This window comes from Amyelois transitella, chromosome 24, assembly GCF_032362555.1.
Source record: "Amyelois transitella isolate CPQ chromosome 24, ilAmyTran1.1, whole genome shotgun sequence".
Lineage (NCBI taxonomy): Eukaryota > Metazoa > Arthropoda > Insecta > Lepidoptera > Pyralidae > Amyelois > Amyelois transitella.
In genome coordinates this window covers 6803778-6819028 of record NC_083527.1, presented here as the reverse complement: position 1 = coordinate 6819028, position 15251 = coordinate 6803778, and the positions used below count along the sequence as shown (strand labels likewise).

Here is a 15251-nt window from a genome sequence, read left to right as displayed (position 1 = left end):
TTTGTATAACTCTGTAAAGAAGATTGTGTCATATTATGATTAATTATCTATGAGTGTCAATGTCATTGTCAAAGACTAACAGTTTGTAACGGACATACAATAAAACAGTTTGGGATGGCGTCATCATGCAGCCGAAGCTCGAATGTGTTTTATTTCATAAATTCCTATATGAAACAAAGATAAAGAGTAATCTGAGCTGACTTACCATTCTCTGTACTTCTGTCTCCATACAGAGCGGCCAGTCGTTCTTTACTTGCGCGCGAGTTCAGTAAACCCGTCGCGCAGTATTGATGAGCTAACGCTGGAACAACAAACATATTGTAACGTAATTAGTGCCGTGTGGTTCTCAGCAGTGTAGGATAGAACCACTCTATGCGTTTCCCGTGGCAGTCGTGAAAGGCGATTAAGGGATAGGCTTATAAACTTGGCATTACAATTGTAGGTAATTAAATTTTTTTTGACATTAAATAGGTACAAATTAATGATACATACATACATATGATCACATATAATATCACAATCAGGATGATGATTTAAGAATATGTTCATAGATACTAAATACATAACAAAAAATATAGATAGAGCAATAGACAAAACTCTTTATTGCACCATAAGAGTAAAACATACAAAACAGACAGAGATGGTACAAAGGCGGACTTGTCGCTAATGCAATCTCTTCCAGTCAAACTTTGGGTGGAAGGAAACCAAACAGGAGATCGGCGTTGGCGCAGAGCAAGATAAATAATATACATACATACATACATATGGTCACGTCTATATCCCTTGCGGGGTAGACAGAGCCAAAAGTCTTGAAAAGACTGAATGGCCACGTTCAGCTATTTGGCTTAACGATAGAATTGAGATTCAACTAGTGACAGGTTGCTAGCCCATCGCCTAAAAAAGAATCTCAAGTTTGTAAGCCTATCCCTTAGTCGCCTTTTACGACATCCATGGGAAGAGATGGAGTGGTCCTATTCCTTTTTGTATTGGTGCCGGGAACCACACGGCACTAAATAATATATTTACCTTTATAAAACTCAGTCTTGACATGGACCAATGAGACCCACGAGTATGGCACGTAATTCAAAACACCTTCCGATTGCATCTGAAAAAACAGATTACAGTTAATGTACTAACTGTCAAAGTTCACAATGAACAAACCTAATATAGATTAGGTTTGTTCATTGTGAACTTTGACAAAACATTTTTACTGTTTTATTATATGTATAGACATATAATAAAACAGTAAAAATATTTTGTCTGTACATTTAGTATTTATGACTGAAATGGATAGAGGGACACTTAGTATGAATAATAGAAAGCAAAAATGTTTTTTTTTATTTTTTTTGTCTGTCTGTCTGTTGGTATGTATGATCACGCTTATCTCCGAAACTACTGAACCGATTGCTTTGTTTTAACTCAGAAAACATTTAAAGTTTGTTTCATCAAAATCGGTTCACTAAAAAAAAAGTTATCGTCATTTGAATGAAATCAAGGCATGAGTTTGCCTGCAAATAAGTTACGAAATTTAAAATTCAAAGTCATTTATCATTGTATGACAGCATTATACCTATACCATAGTTATCTATAAATATAAGTGAAAATCAGTTTGATAATAATTGCGTAATTCAAGTCAATAAATATACTTGTAGGTCATATATTTAAGTTAATATTTCATATGATTAGTATATTGATTTATTTCACATTATTGTAGATTCAACTCGAAATTTACGCGAAGTCGCAGGCAACAGCTATTTTCCAACTATAAATAGTCCATTAATCATGAGTACGTAAGTAGGTACATACTTAATAATAATGAATCCGTTGATTTAAATGGAAAATATCTAATTTTCCATTTAAATCAACGGAAAAACTAGCTTCTACTTGTAGCAGGCCTCGCTGCTGACTGTACACCCACCTTGTCATAAAGCTGACGAAAGACATGCCCCAGCTACTCGGCCTCCTGCACCAGGTCGAGCCACATACCGGAAGACAGTTTGCAACTTTCCAAATAGTGGCTGGCGGTATTGAGAGTACTTCTACTTGTACCCCGCCGGAGACCAAGCCTCGTTGCTGACTGTACACCCTCACCTTGTCATAGAGCTGGCGGTAGACATGCCCGAGCTGCTCGGCCTCCTGCACCAGGTCGAGCCACATACCAGAAGACAGTTTGCAACTTTCAGAATAGTGGCTGGCGGTATTGAGAGTACTTCTACTTGTACCCCGCCGGAGACCAGGCCTCGCTGCTGACTGTACACCCTCACCTTGTCATAGAGCTGGCGGTAGGCCTGCCCGAGCTACTCGGCCTCATGCGTCAGGTCGAGCCACATACCGGAAGACAGTTTGCAACTTTCCAAATAGTGGCTGGCGGTATTGAGAGTACTTCTACTTGTACCCCGCCGGAGACCAGGCCTCGCTGCTGACTGTACACCCTCACCTTGTCATAGAGCTGGCGGTAGGCCTGCCCGAGCTACTCGGCCTCATGCGTCAGGTCGAGCCACATACCGGAAGACAGTTTGCAACTTTCCAAATAGTGGCTGGCGGTATTGAGAGTACTTCTACTTGTACCCTGCCGGAGACCAAGCCTCGTTGCTGACTGTACACCCACCTTGTCGTACAGCTGTCGAAAGATATGCCCCAGCTGCTCGGCCTCATGCGTCAGGTCGAGCCACATACCGGAAGACAGTTTGCAACTTTCCGAATGCTTCTCTAAGTCAGTGTCATTACCCTCTCGGGGTTTGACAGTACTTTTAGGCCATAAGGTTAAAATGTTAACCTTATGGGCTAGCAACCTGTCACTATTTGAATGTCAATTCTATCTTAAAGCTAAATAGCTGAACGTGGCCATTCAGTCTTTTCAAGACTGTTGGCTCTGTCTACCCCGCATGGGATATAGACGTGACCATATGTATGTTATTCTTAAACTGGCGGTTTTGAGAGTAGGCTCTTCTATTTCTACCAGGCCTCGCTGCTGACTGTACACACCCACCTTGTCATAAAGCTGTCGAAAGATATGCCCGAGCTGCTCGGCCTCCTGCACCAGGTCGAGCCACATACCAGAAGACAGTTTGCAACTTTCCAAATGACTGAATTGGCTGGCGGTATTGAGAGTACTTCTACTTGTACCCCGCCGGAGACCAGGCCTCGCTGCTGACTGTACACACTCACCTTGTTATAATGCTGGCGGTATTGAGAGTAGGTGCTTCTATTTGTACCCTGCCGGAGACCAAGCCTCATTGCTGACAATACCTGTGTACCTGTGCCCGAGCTACTCGGCCTCATGCACTAGGTCGAGCTACATCCCGGCCTTAAGGTTACAATACACCTTATCCTAAAGCTGGTGGTATTAAGGTGCTTCTACTTGTCCCAGGCCTTGCTGCTGACTGTACACCCACCTTGTCGTACAGCTGGCGGTACACGTGCGCCAGCTGCGCCGCCTCCTGCCTGGCCTTATCCTCAGCGGTATTGAGAGGTGCTTCTACTGGTCCCAGGCCTCGCTGCCGACTGTACACCCACCTTGTCGTACAGCTGCCGGTACACGTGCGCCAGCTGCGCCGCCTCCTGCCTGGCCTTATCCTCAGCGGTATAGAGGAGGTGCTTCTACTGGTGCCAGGCCTCGCTGCCGACTGTACACCCACCTTGTCGTACAGCTGGCGGTACACGTGCGCCAGCTGCGCCGCCTCCTGCCTGGCCTTATCCTCAGCGGTATAGAGGAGGTGCTTCTACTGGTGCCAGGCCTCGCTGCCGACTGTACACCCACCTTGTCGTACAGCTGGCGGTACACGTGCGCCAGCTGCGCCGCCTCCTGCCTGGCCTTATCCTCAGCGGTATAGAGGAGGTGCTTCTACTGGTGCCAGGCCTCGCTGCCGACTGTACACCCACCTTGTCGTACAGCTGGCGGTACACGTGCGCCAGCTGCGCCGCCTCCTGCCTGGCCTTATCCTCAGCGGTATAGAGGAGGTGCTTCTACTGGTGCCAGGCCTCGCTGCCGACTGTACACCCACCTTGTCGTACAGCTGCCGGTACACGTGCGCCAGCTGCGCCGCCTCCTGCCTGGCCTTATCCTCAGCGGTATAGAGGAGGTGCTTCTACTGGTGCCAGGCCTCGCTGCCGACTGTACACCCACCTTGTCGTACAGCTGGCGGTACACGTGCGCCAGCTGCGCCGCCTCCTGCCTGGCCTTATCCTCAGCGGTATAGAGGAGGTGCTTCTACTGGTGCCAGGCCTCGCTGCCGACTGTACACCCACCTTGTCGTACAGCTGGCGGTACACGTGCGCCAGCTGCGCCGCCTCCTGCCTGGCCTTATCCTCAGCGGTATAGAGGAGGTGCTTCTACTGGTGCCAGGCCTCGCTGCCGACTGTACACCCACCTTGTCGTACAGCTGGCGGTACACGTGCGCCAGCTGCGCCGCCTCCTGCCTGGCCTTATCCTCAGCGGTATAGAGGAGGTGCTTCTACTGGTGCCAGGCCTCGCTGCCGACTGTACACCCACCTTGTCGTACAGCTGGCGGTACACGTGCGCCAGCTGCGCCGCCTCCTGCCTGGCCTTATCCTCAGCGGTATAGAGGAGGTGCTTCTACTGGTGCCAGGCCTCGCTGCCGACTGTACACCCACCTTGTCGTAGAGCTGGCGGTACACGTGCGCCAGCTGCGCCGCCTCCTGCGCCAGGTCGAGGCTGACGTCGCCCGCGCCGGCCTCGCGCGCCTGCAGCTGCAGCTTCTCCAGCAGGCATTCGCGCGCTTGCGCCTGGCAACGTATACATACATACATCATACATGATTCATACGTGTGGTGCCGTGTGGTTCCCGGCACCAATACAACCACTCCACTCCATCTCTTTCCCATGGATGTCGTAAAAGGCGACTAAGGAATAGGCTTACAATATTTGGAGAATCCAAATTTTTAGGCGATTGTCTATCAATCTGTCACTTTAATAAATTACCGGCTCTATCTACCCCGCAAGGCGTGATTATTCATATTCATTAATTTGCCAACCGAGTGTAGGTACATTAGATAGATAGATAAAACTCTTTATTGCACCATGAGAGTAAAACATACAAAACAGCACAAAGCAGATAGAGACGGTACAAAGGCGGACTTATCGCTAATGCAATCTCTTCCAGTAAACATTTGGGTGGAAGGAAACCAAACAGGTTTTAAAATTAGAAATGGACTTTAAAACTAAGAATGAATGAACGAAACGAACGAAACAACAACTCACGGTCATGAGCGTGCCGAGCACGAGCAGCGTGTCGGCGGCGAGGTCCACCGACGGCGCGTTGGTGAAGTTCTCGTGGATGTGCCGCAGCGTGCCGGCCGCGCGCAGCAGCGCGTCCACCGCGCCGTCCAGACCGGCGCACGAGTGCCGCTCCTGACGTGCGCAGACATACATACATATAATCACGTCTATATCCCCTGCGGGGTAGACAGAGACAACAGTCTCGAAAAGACTGAATGGCCACGTTCAGCTGTTTGGCTTAATGATAGAATTGAGATTTTGAATCTCAATTCTATAGTTTCAGGTTGATAGCCTATCGTCTGAAAAAGAATACCAAGTTTGTAAGCATATCCTTAGTCGCCTTTTACGACATCCATGGGAAGGAGTGGCCCTATTCTTTTTTGTATTGATGCCGGATACCACACGGCACGGTAACCCACGCGGACATTAAATAAATAAATATATACGGGAAAAATTACACAGATTGAGTTAGCCTCGAAGTAAGTACGAGACTTGTGTTACGAGATACTAACTCAACTATACTATATGCGGACATACATACCTACATATCGTCACGTCTATATCCCTTGCGAGGTAGACTTATTTTATGAAACTAATGACTACTACATTGATTAACTGACTGAATTCATGTTATAGAAGTTCAGTCAGTTAATTGTTTTTCATTCATTCATACATATGATCACGTCTATATCTTTTAAGGGGTAGTCAGGACCAGCAGTCTTGAAAAGACTGATAAGCCACGCTCAGCTATTTGGATTCAGTAAGTTAATTAATGTAGTAGTCATCAGTTTCATAAAAATATACCAATAAAACAATTAGTAATACCTGTTTGGCTCCAATTTGTGTGTAAATGCCAGCCATGTTGAACAGGACACATGCTTTCTCGAAAGCGACTGTCCTTTGGCAAGACGGGACTCCTGAAATAATAAATAAATAAATATAAATATATACGGGACAAATTAGACTGATTGAGTTAGCCTCGAAGTAAGTTCGAAACTTGTGTTACGAGATACTATCTCAACGATACTATATTTTATAATAAATACTTATATAGATAAACATCCAAGACCCAGGCCAATCAGAAAAAGTTCTTTTCTCATCATGCCCTGGCCGGGATTCGAACCCGGGACCTCCGGTCTCACAGACAAGCGTACTGCCGCTGCGCCACAGAGGCCGCCAAAATAAATTTATTCTTGTAAATGAAATAATTTACAAGAATAAATTTATATTTTGACAAAAAAAGGGAATTTGTATCTTACGTTCGTTGCGAATCAATATCTATCGTTATATAGATATAGTATCGTTGAGTTAGTATCTCGTAACACAAGTCTCGAACTTACATCGAGGCTAACTCAATCTGTGTAATTTGTCCCAAAAAAAAAAAAAAAATATTAAAAAAAAAAAAATATCCGTGGTCTGTAAATATCTTATGACTTCACTTAATGACATATGAGGCGACATATACGTCCCGTGCGGTTACCAGCATCAAAAGAATATGACCACTACATATTTTTTCCATGGATGTCGTAAAAGGTGACTAACGTGTGGGCTTATATACTTTGAATTCAACTTTTGGGGGACATCCTGCCGTACTCACAAACTTTCGCATTTATGATATTAGTAGGATATATATTTTATTTATATACTAGCTTTCCCCCATGTAGTTTTTGTTTTATTTCTATTTTATTTTAATTTTCAAAATTTTTTTTCATTATTATAGGATACTTCATATCGCTTAATAATTGTCAAAACTTTTAGTTTCACAACATTGGTTGACGTCAAATAAATTACTTAAAAACTAAGTTTACTGCCGCTACCAAGGCGTCAGTGCAGAAGCAGCGGTAACAAATTGTACTGCAGCATTTTCTTTAACAACGTCAACTTCACAAATATCACACTGTGACATTTTTGCATAATATGAGTACAACAAGGTCTTAAATATTGTCATTTGCTGAGCGGAGACCATATTGGTACATTTTTGGATGGATGACATTTAAAAGAGGACTTTAAGAAGAAAATACTGACCGGTTAACGAATCAAACCACTCGAAGTAGACCCCCAAAGACCTGTCTGGGGGGAAGAACCTCCTCTCAATGAAGTACAGCTGGTTGTAATACTTGAATAGCAGAGCTACGCCCGCCGTAGACCGGACCGGAGTGCGCATCGCCTGGAATATGGGAATAAAATGTTATTATGTTGTTGGCTCTGTCTACCCCGCAAGGGATATAGATGCGACCATATGTACATACATATGTATGTATGTAAAATGTTATTAATACATACATATAGTCACGTCTATATCCCTTGCGGGGAAGATAGAGGCAACAGTCTTGAAAAGACTGATGGGCCACGTTCAGCTGTATGTCTTTATGATTGAACTGGGATTCAAATAGTGACAGGTTGCTGGCTCATCGCCTCCAAGAGGAATCCAAAGTCTATAAGCCTATTCCTTAGTCGCCTTTTACGACATCCATGTGAAAGAGATGGAGTGGCCATATTCTTTTTTCTATTAGTGCCGGGACAGACAGAGGCAAAAGTCTTCAAAAGATTGATAGGCCACGTTCAGTTTTTTGGCTTGATGATAGTATTGACATACATAACTAATCAAAAAAAAACTCATACATACATACATATGGTCACGACTATATCCCTTGCGGGGTAGACCGAGCCAACAGTCTTGAAAAGACTGAATGGCCACGTTCAGCTATTTGGCTTAATGATAGAATTCGGATTAAAATAGTGACAGGTTGCTAGCCCATCGCCTAAAAAAGAATCCCAAGTTTGTAAGCCTATCCCTTAGTCGCCTTTTACGACATCCATGGGAAAGAGATGGAGTGGTCATATTCTTTTTTGTATTGGTGCCGGGAACCACACGGCACAAAAAAGAAACTCACTTGTCTCATATCCATGAAATCCGAGATGGCATCCTCATAAGCGGCGGCATCTTCGCTGTAATGCTCAAGAATGAAATCCTTGAACGGCTCCCGGAAATCTACTTCCTTAGTCTCCTTCAGTCCCAATGGGATCATTGGCATTACGCATTCTTTGCTGTAAAAAAAGAAAAAAAAGTATTTTCAAATTCAAACTCAAAATTTTTATTCATTATTATAGGATACTTCGTATCGCTTAGGTAATAATTGTCAAAACTTTTAGTTTCACAAAATTGGTTGACGTCAAATAAATTACTTAAAAACTAAGTTTACTGCCGCTTCCAAGGCGTCAGTGCAGAAGAAGCGGTAACAAACTGCACTGCAGCATTTTCTTCAACAACGTCAACTTCACAAATATCCAAACTTAGAATAGAATGTGGACGAGAGAATACATTGATAAAATTCTCACGCTCGTAGTGATTTGACGTGTAGTCCTAGTGACGCTAAGATTATTAAATAATTATATTAATATGCATACATACATACATACAGTCACGTTTATATCCCTTGCGGGGTAGACTGAGCCTACAATCTTGAAAGACTGAAAGGCCACGTTGGCCAGCCGCTTGGATTATTGATAGATTTGAGATTCAAATAGTGACAGGTTGCTAGCCCATCACCTAGATAAAGAATCTTAAGTTTACATATAAGCCTAACTCTTAGTCGCCTTTACGACTTGCCATGTGGTTCCCGGCACAAATATAAAAAGATGATCAATCAATCAATTACCATCTTCTTGTATACAATGCACTATACATATTGTATTTTGTGCAATAAAGTATAATATAATAAATAAATATAAAGATACCTATCTTTTAAAACGAAGAACATAATGCGCGCCATTTTTCAACGATGAAGTTTCTAGTGTCACCCTATCATAGTCTACAATCTATGGCCGTGGTGGGCGATAAACAATAGCGGAAACGGAACGTTTCATACTCATTCTCAATTTTAATTGGCGGTGTGAACGCATTCATTAATTTTTATTTTAGCTAATGAAAAAGCAAATAATGATGTTGCGATAGTTATGTGATATCCGGAAGCCTGCTATGGTATCCGCTTTCTTTACGTTAGCATTTCATTGTTCGGATTATACGCCGATTATCACAAAACAGTGGATTAGAAATCACTATCATACCGAATAGTATTAAAAGTTAAATAATATGTAAGGTGCCGTGTGCTCGTTCCCATGGATGTCGTAAGGCTACTAAGGGATAAAGTTGGGATTCTTATTGTAGGCGATGGGCTAATAACCTGTCACTATTTGAATCTCAATACTATCATTAAACCAAACAGCTGAACGTGGCCTATCAGTATTTTCAAGACTGTTGGCTCTGTCTATCCCGCAAGAATATAGACGTGATTATATGTTTGTATGTATTCAGTAAAGTGTAAAAATGGGTTATTGGGTACATTTTCACTTTAATTGTGCAACGTTTATGTATGGTAATACATTATTATCTTACTAATATTTTAAATGCGAAAGTTTGTGAGTATGTGAGTATGCTAGGATGTCAGTATGGATGTTTGTTACTCTTTCACGCAAAAACTTCTGAACCGAACGATAAAATTTGCTATGTAGGTAGTTGAAGACCCAGAATAACATATAGGCTTTTATCCCGGAGTCCTCGCGGGAATGATTCCATGCGGACGAAGTCGCGGGCGGCCTCTAGTATGCTGATAATAGAGTGTGGAAGTGCCTAAGGTGTTCTATTTAAACTCTTTAAAACGGCATGTTACTGGCAACTATGTTAGGCGTAATTTTTCTTTATATTTACGGATTGTTGCCTTGTAGGATTCTGCTGTAAGAAGCCGCCTGATATTAAGATAATCGCGCCATTACAGGACTTAGTCACGGGATTGTTATTATCATCCCAACTTACTATGATAGAGTACAGTCAAGGAGAAAATGTAAAAAAAATATGCATAATTTTACAAACAAATAATCAAAGTTGCAAACAATATATATCTCTTTTTAAAATATTAGTATAGAATAGTATATACTCTTTTTATGCATTTCGATTTTGGAAAAAAATGTGGGTAAATTACTGTATTGTTGTTCTTTATGTAGCTTCCAAATTTCAATTACTAAAACACTGAAAATTTTAAAAAAATTTGGTCTTTTTTTTCAATTTTCATTATATTTTTTTACCATGCAATACAAAAAAGAATAAGACCACTCCATTTCTTTCCCATGGATGTTGTAAAAGGCAAGTAAAGGATAGGCTTACGAACCTGGGATTTTTTTTAGACGATGGGTTAGCAACCTGTCATTATTTGAATCTCAATTCTATCAGTAAGCCAAACAGCTGAACGTGGCCATTCAGTATTTTCAAGACTGTTGGCTCTATCTACCCTGCAAGGGATATAGACATATGTATGTATAAAATATTTTTTTCAATAAAAATACCTCTATCTTCTTAAGTGTTATTAGAAATGAATTTCGAAAGCAATTTTCTTCGCGACAGTACCCGTAACGAGGTTCTTATCCCGGCGGCTATTACTGTCATTATGCGTCATTCATTTTTTTAATGTTTTGGAGGAGAGTCCGGCCCTGTGGCGGAGAGGAGAAATATATAAGGAGACCAGGATTTTTGAGAATAAATAAAATTGTATCTTTGTAATTTTTTCACATACATACATATGGTCACGTTTATATCCCTTGCGGGGTAGACAAAGCCAACAATCTTGAAAATACTGAATGGCCACGTTCAGCTATTTGGCTTAATGATAGAATTGAGATTCAAATAGTGACAGGTTGCCCATCGCCTTAAAAAAGAATCCAAAGTTTGTAAGCATATCCCTTAGTCGTCTTTAAAGACATCCATGGGAAAGAGATGGAGTGGTCCTATTCTTTTTTGTATTGGTGCCGGCAACCACACGGCATAGTGAATCCATATTGTCAACATCCTACTAATATTATAAATACGCAAGTTTGTTTGTCAGGATATCAGTATGGATTGTTTGTTACTCTTTCACGCAAAAACTACTGAACCGATTACGATGAAATTTGATATGTAGGTAGCTGAAGACCCAGAATAACATATAGGATATATATATTTTTATCCCGGAGTTCGGGATTGATAGGGTTTCCATGCGGACGAAGTTGCGGGCGGCTCTAGTATAACATATTGTTAGCAGCGTATAATTCGTTGCTTGGTCTCCGTATAGTATCTACTCTGTAAGTAGCTAGTTTTTTGTTGGCCACTTCAGTAATTGCTGCATTATGTAAAGTGATTTCCAAAATAAAGTCCTATTTATATATATTTTGCAATGCATATTAACGTATCGCGTTTCGAAATATGTATATGGTCAGGCGAGGTAAAATTGTATTAAACTTCATGGACAGATCCTATATTTATTTGAGACGTTTTTATTTAAGTTTCGGATAATGACGTATAAAAAGTGTTTATACGTTCAATATATTATCACGCCTATATCTCTTGCGGGGTAGACGGAGCCAACAGTGTCGAAAAGACTGAAAGGCCACGTTCAGATGTATGGCTTATAATGATGGAATAGAGATGCAAATATATATACGTCGTCAAAGACGACTAAGGGATAGGCTTGGAATTCTTTAAGGCGATGGGATTAATTCCCTTGCAGGATAGACAGAACCAATTGTCTTGAAAAGATTGAATGCCCACGCTCAGCTGTTTGGCTTAATGAAGGAATTGAGATTCAAATAGTGACAGGTTGCTAGCCCATCGCCTAAAAGAGGAATCTCAATTTAATAACCCTATCCCTTAGTCGCTTTTTACGACATCCATAGGAAAAAGGTGGAGAAGTGGTATACTTTTTTTCTATTAGTGCCGGGAACCACACAGCAGCAATATTTAATGATTATGTCAGATCATTAATCAATAATAAAATCTGGTTCAATTAATTATTTAGCAATCTGACATAATAAACTCTTGATATCATTACAAACTTACATAATAACTTTTACTTTACGTTTCTGGTGAACGCTACAATTTTTAAACTGCATTGCAGAATTTTTATTGACCAATTGCGATAAAGGAGGGGTAATGTTTAACCTAAATGTTTGTTTCGGCTTTTTATGTCAATGTCATTATTGATTTTTAATATATTTAAGCACAGATCTTGTTACATTAAACTTGATACAAAAAAAATATAGATAGATGGTTAAAAACCGTGTGGTTCCCGGCACCAAAACGAAAAAGAATATGGACCACTCCATCTTTATCCCATGGATGTCGTAAAGAGCGACAAAGGGATAAGCTTATAAACTTGGTATTCTTCCTTTAGGCGATAGGCTAGCACTATTTGAATCTCAATTCTATATTAAAGCCAAATAGCTCAACGTGGCCATTCAAGACTGTCGACTACGTTTACCCCACAACGGTTTTAGACGTGATTATATCAATGAATGAATAAATGTGTTTATTATAATCTTTTTCTTAACAATATTACTATTGATTACAATAGTAAGGATCATATGTCATTGACGGCCTCTGTGGCGCAGCGGCAGTACGCTTTTCTGTGACGCCGGAGGGTCCGAAGCCCAGCCAGGGCATGATGAGAAAAGAACTTTTTCTGATTGGCCTGATATAAGTATTTATTATAAAATATAGTATCGTTGAGTTAGTATCTCGTTACAGAATTCTCGAACTTAATTCGAGGCTAACTCAGTCTGTGTAATTTGTCCCGTAAATATATTTATAATGATTAAATTAGACATGATTACCTGTCATTCTGGTACAGTTCCACCGAGGAGTTGAGCTCGGCCAGCTGTTCCTTCAGCAGCTGAAGGTTGGAGTTGACGAAGCTCAGCTCCAGGGCTACCGTCTCCCGCAGTTTTCGGTTAGTTGTGGCCTGAAAGATAGATATATATAATTACTTAAAATAGTCTCTCTTTTTTTATCTGTATGTATGTAAGAGCTAATCTCGGAAAGTATTTGGAAATGTTTGGAATGTTGGAATGAGGGTTTTGTGAGGAAGGTTTATATAATTATGAATTACAAGCTTCCGCCCACGACTCCGTCCGCGCGGATGTCGGTCTTCGCGTGGATGATTTTTTCTCCATTTTGAGTAACTCTGACAATAACATCTTATAAATATCCATTGGACCCAAATACAGCTAGGCTTCGCCTAGCATGTTTCGATGTTTTAGTAAGAGAAGATCGCATAAACTGAAAAATTAAGATTTTTTTACTACGTATTTTTCCAGGATAAAAAGTATCCCATTTTATGCCCAGGATAATAAGGTATAATTATACCAAGTTTCATCGAAATCGAACCGTTAGTTTTCACGTGATGCCTGAACATACAGACAGACAAAAAATTTTTTAAACACATATTTGTGTTTGGTATCGATCCAGTAACACCCCCTGCTATTTATTTTTTTAATATTTTCAATGTACAGAATTGACCCTTCTACAGATTTATTATTAGATACGAAATATAATACTAATATACATACATACATACATGAAGCGAAGGAAATATGCAGAGATCGTGGCAAGTGGAAAGAGGTAGTCTCTGCCTACCCCGTCCGGGAAAGAGGCGTGATTTTATGTATGTATTTATGTACATACATATAATGTGCTGTGCCTTGTTGTTTAGGCACCAATACATAAAAGAATAGGACCACTCCATCTCTTTCTCATGGATGTCGTAAAAGGCGACTAAAGGATAGGCTTACTTGACTTGGGATTCTTTTCTAGGCGATGGGTTAGCAACCTGTCACTATTTGAATCTCAATTCTATCATTAAGCTCAATAGCTGAGCGTGGCCATTCAGTCTTTTAAAGACTGTTGTCTCTGTCTACCCCGCAAGGGATATAGACGTGACCATATGTATGTATATCATCATCATCACGATTCCTTTGGTGGCGGTCATCGTTACCACTACGTGACCATTAGCTAACCTGCAAGACGTGCGTTCGTGTGAATGACCCTTGACATGAACATCGTCAAAGTACCTACACACCTGACGCATAAAAAAAAGAATGAAAGACAAAGAAAGCATTGTTTCTTCCGAATCAGTGGTCACCGATGCGTGACACCCTCGAACGCTGACCTGACCTTGAAGTCGCAGGTCGAAGACTTTTGAAAAGACAATGCCTAGGAATTTATATGTGGTTTCCGTCATGTAGAAATTGTAATATCTCTTTTCGTGGATAACAAAAAAAATTTAATTAGTTAATGCCGTGTGGAGCACCAATAGAAAAAATAATAAGACCATACATACATACATATAATCACGTCTATATCCCTTGCGGGGTAGACAGGGCCTACAGCCTTGTAAAGACTGATAGGCCACGTTCAGCTATTTGGCTTTAAGATAGGATTGAGATTCAAATAGTGACAGGTTGCTAGCCCATCGCCTAAAAGAAGAATCCCAAGTTTATAAGCCTACCCCTTAGTCGGCTTTTACGACATCCATGGGAAAGAGATGGAGTGATCCTATTATTTTTTGTATTGGTGCCGGGAACCACACGGCACTAATAATAAGACCAATCCATCACATTCCAATGGATTTCGTAAAAGACGACTAATGGATAGGCTTATAAACTTGGGATTCTTCTTTTCCTGTCTATCTGTCCCCCACTGTAATTTATATATCACGTAGTTAATATAACAGCATTTGATACGAGCGAGCGAGAGTGGACATTTTTTGTCATTATATACAGTTTTCTCTGAGAGTTGAGGTAATGAGGCGGCGTCGGGTCTAAGTATGTGTGATATGAATATTTTCAAATACATACACGGCGTCGTAGAATTGGATCCATATCTTTCCCATTGATGTCGTAAAAGGCGACTAAATAGGCTTATAAACTTGGGATTATTTTTTTAGGCGATGGGCTAGCAACCTGTCACTATTTGAATGTCAGTTCCATCATTAAGCCGTACAACTGAACGCGGCCTTAGTCTTGTCAAGACTGTTGGGCCTGTCTGACCCGTAAGGGATAAAGACGTGACATATGTATGTACATACATATATGAAATAGTTTTATCGCATAAATTTGACAAAATGTGATTATTACAATTTCTTATTATAATCTTTTCTAGTCTTGAGCTGACGGTCTGAAGACGACCACTTCATGGGGATCTGAACCC

At 41.0% G+C, this 15251-nt stretch overlaps 1 protein-coding gene across 1 annotated transcript in view; it reads right to left on the bottom strand.

The window, feature by feature from the left end:
* Positions 1–15251, bottom strand: part of LOC106139174 (rhophilin-2-B) — a 93829-nt gene that overhangs the window by 6935 nt on the left and 71643 nt on the right. The window contains exons 4-11 of the mRNA XM_060951147.1: positions 12878–13005; positions 8134–8287; positions 7265–7406; positions 6065–6156; positions 5222–5371; positions 4615–4746; positions 1027–1105; positions 206–301 (exon numbers count right to left, since the gene is read on the bottom strand). Coding sequence (XP_060807130.1) covers positions 206–301; positions 1027–1105; positions 4615–4746; positions 5222–5371; positions 6065–6156; positions 7265–7406; positions 8134–8287; positions 12878–13005 — 973 coding nt within the window. The remainder of the gene's footprint in view (positions 1–205; positions 302–1026; positions 1106–4614; positions 4747–5221; positions 5372–6064; positions 6157–7264; positions 7407–8133; positions 8288–12877; positions 13006–15251) is intronic.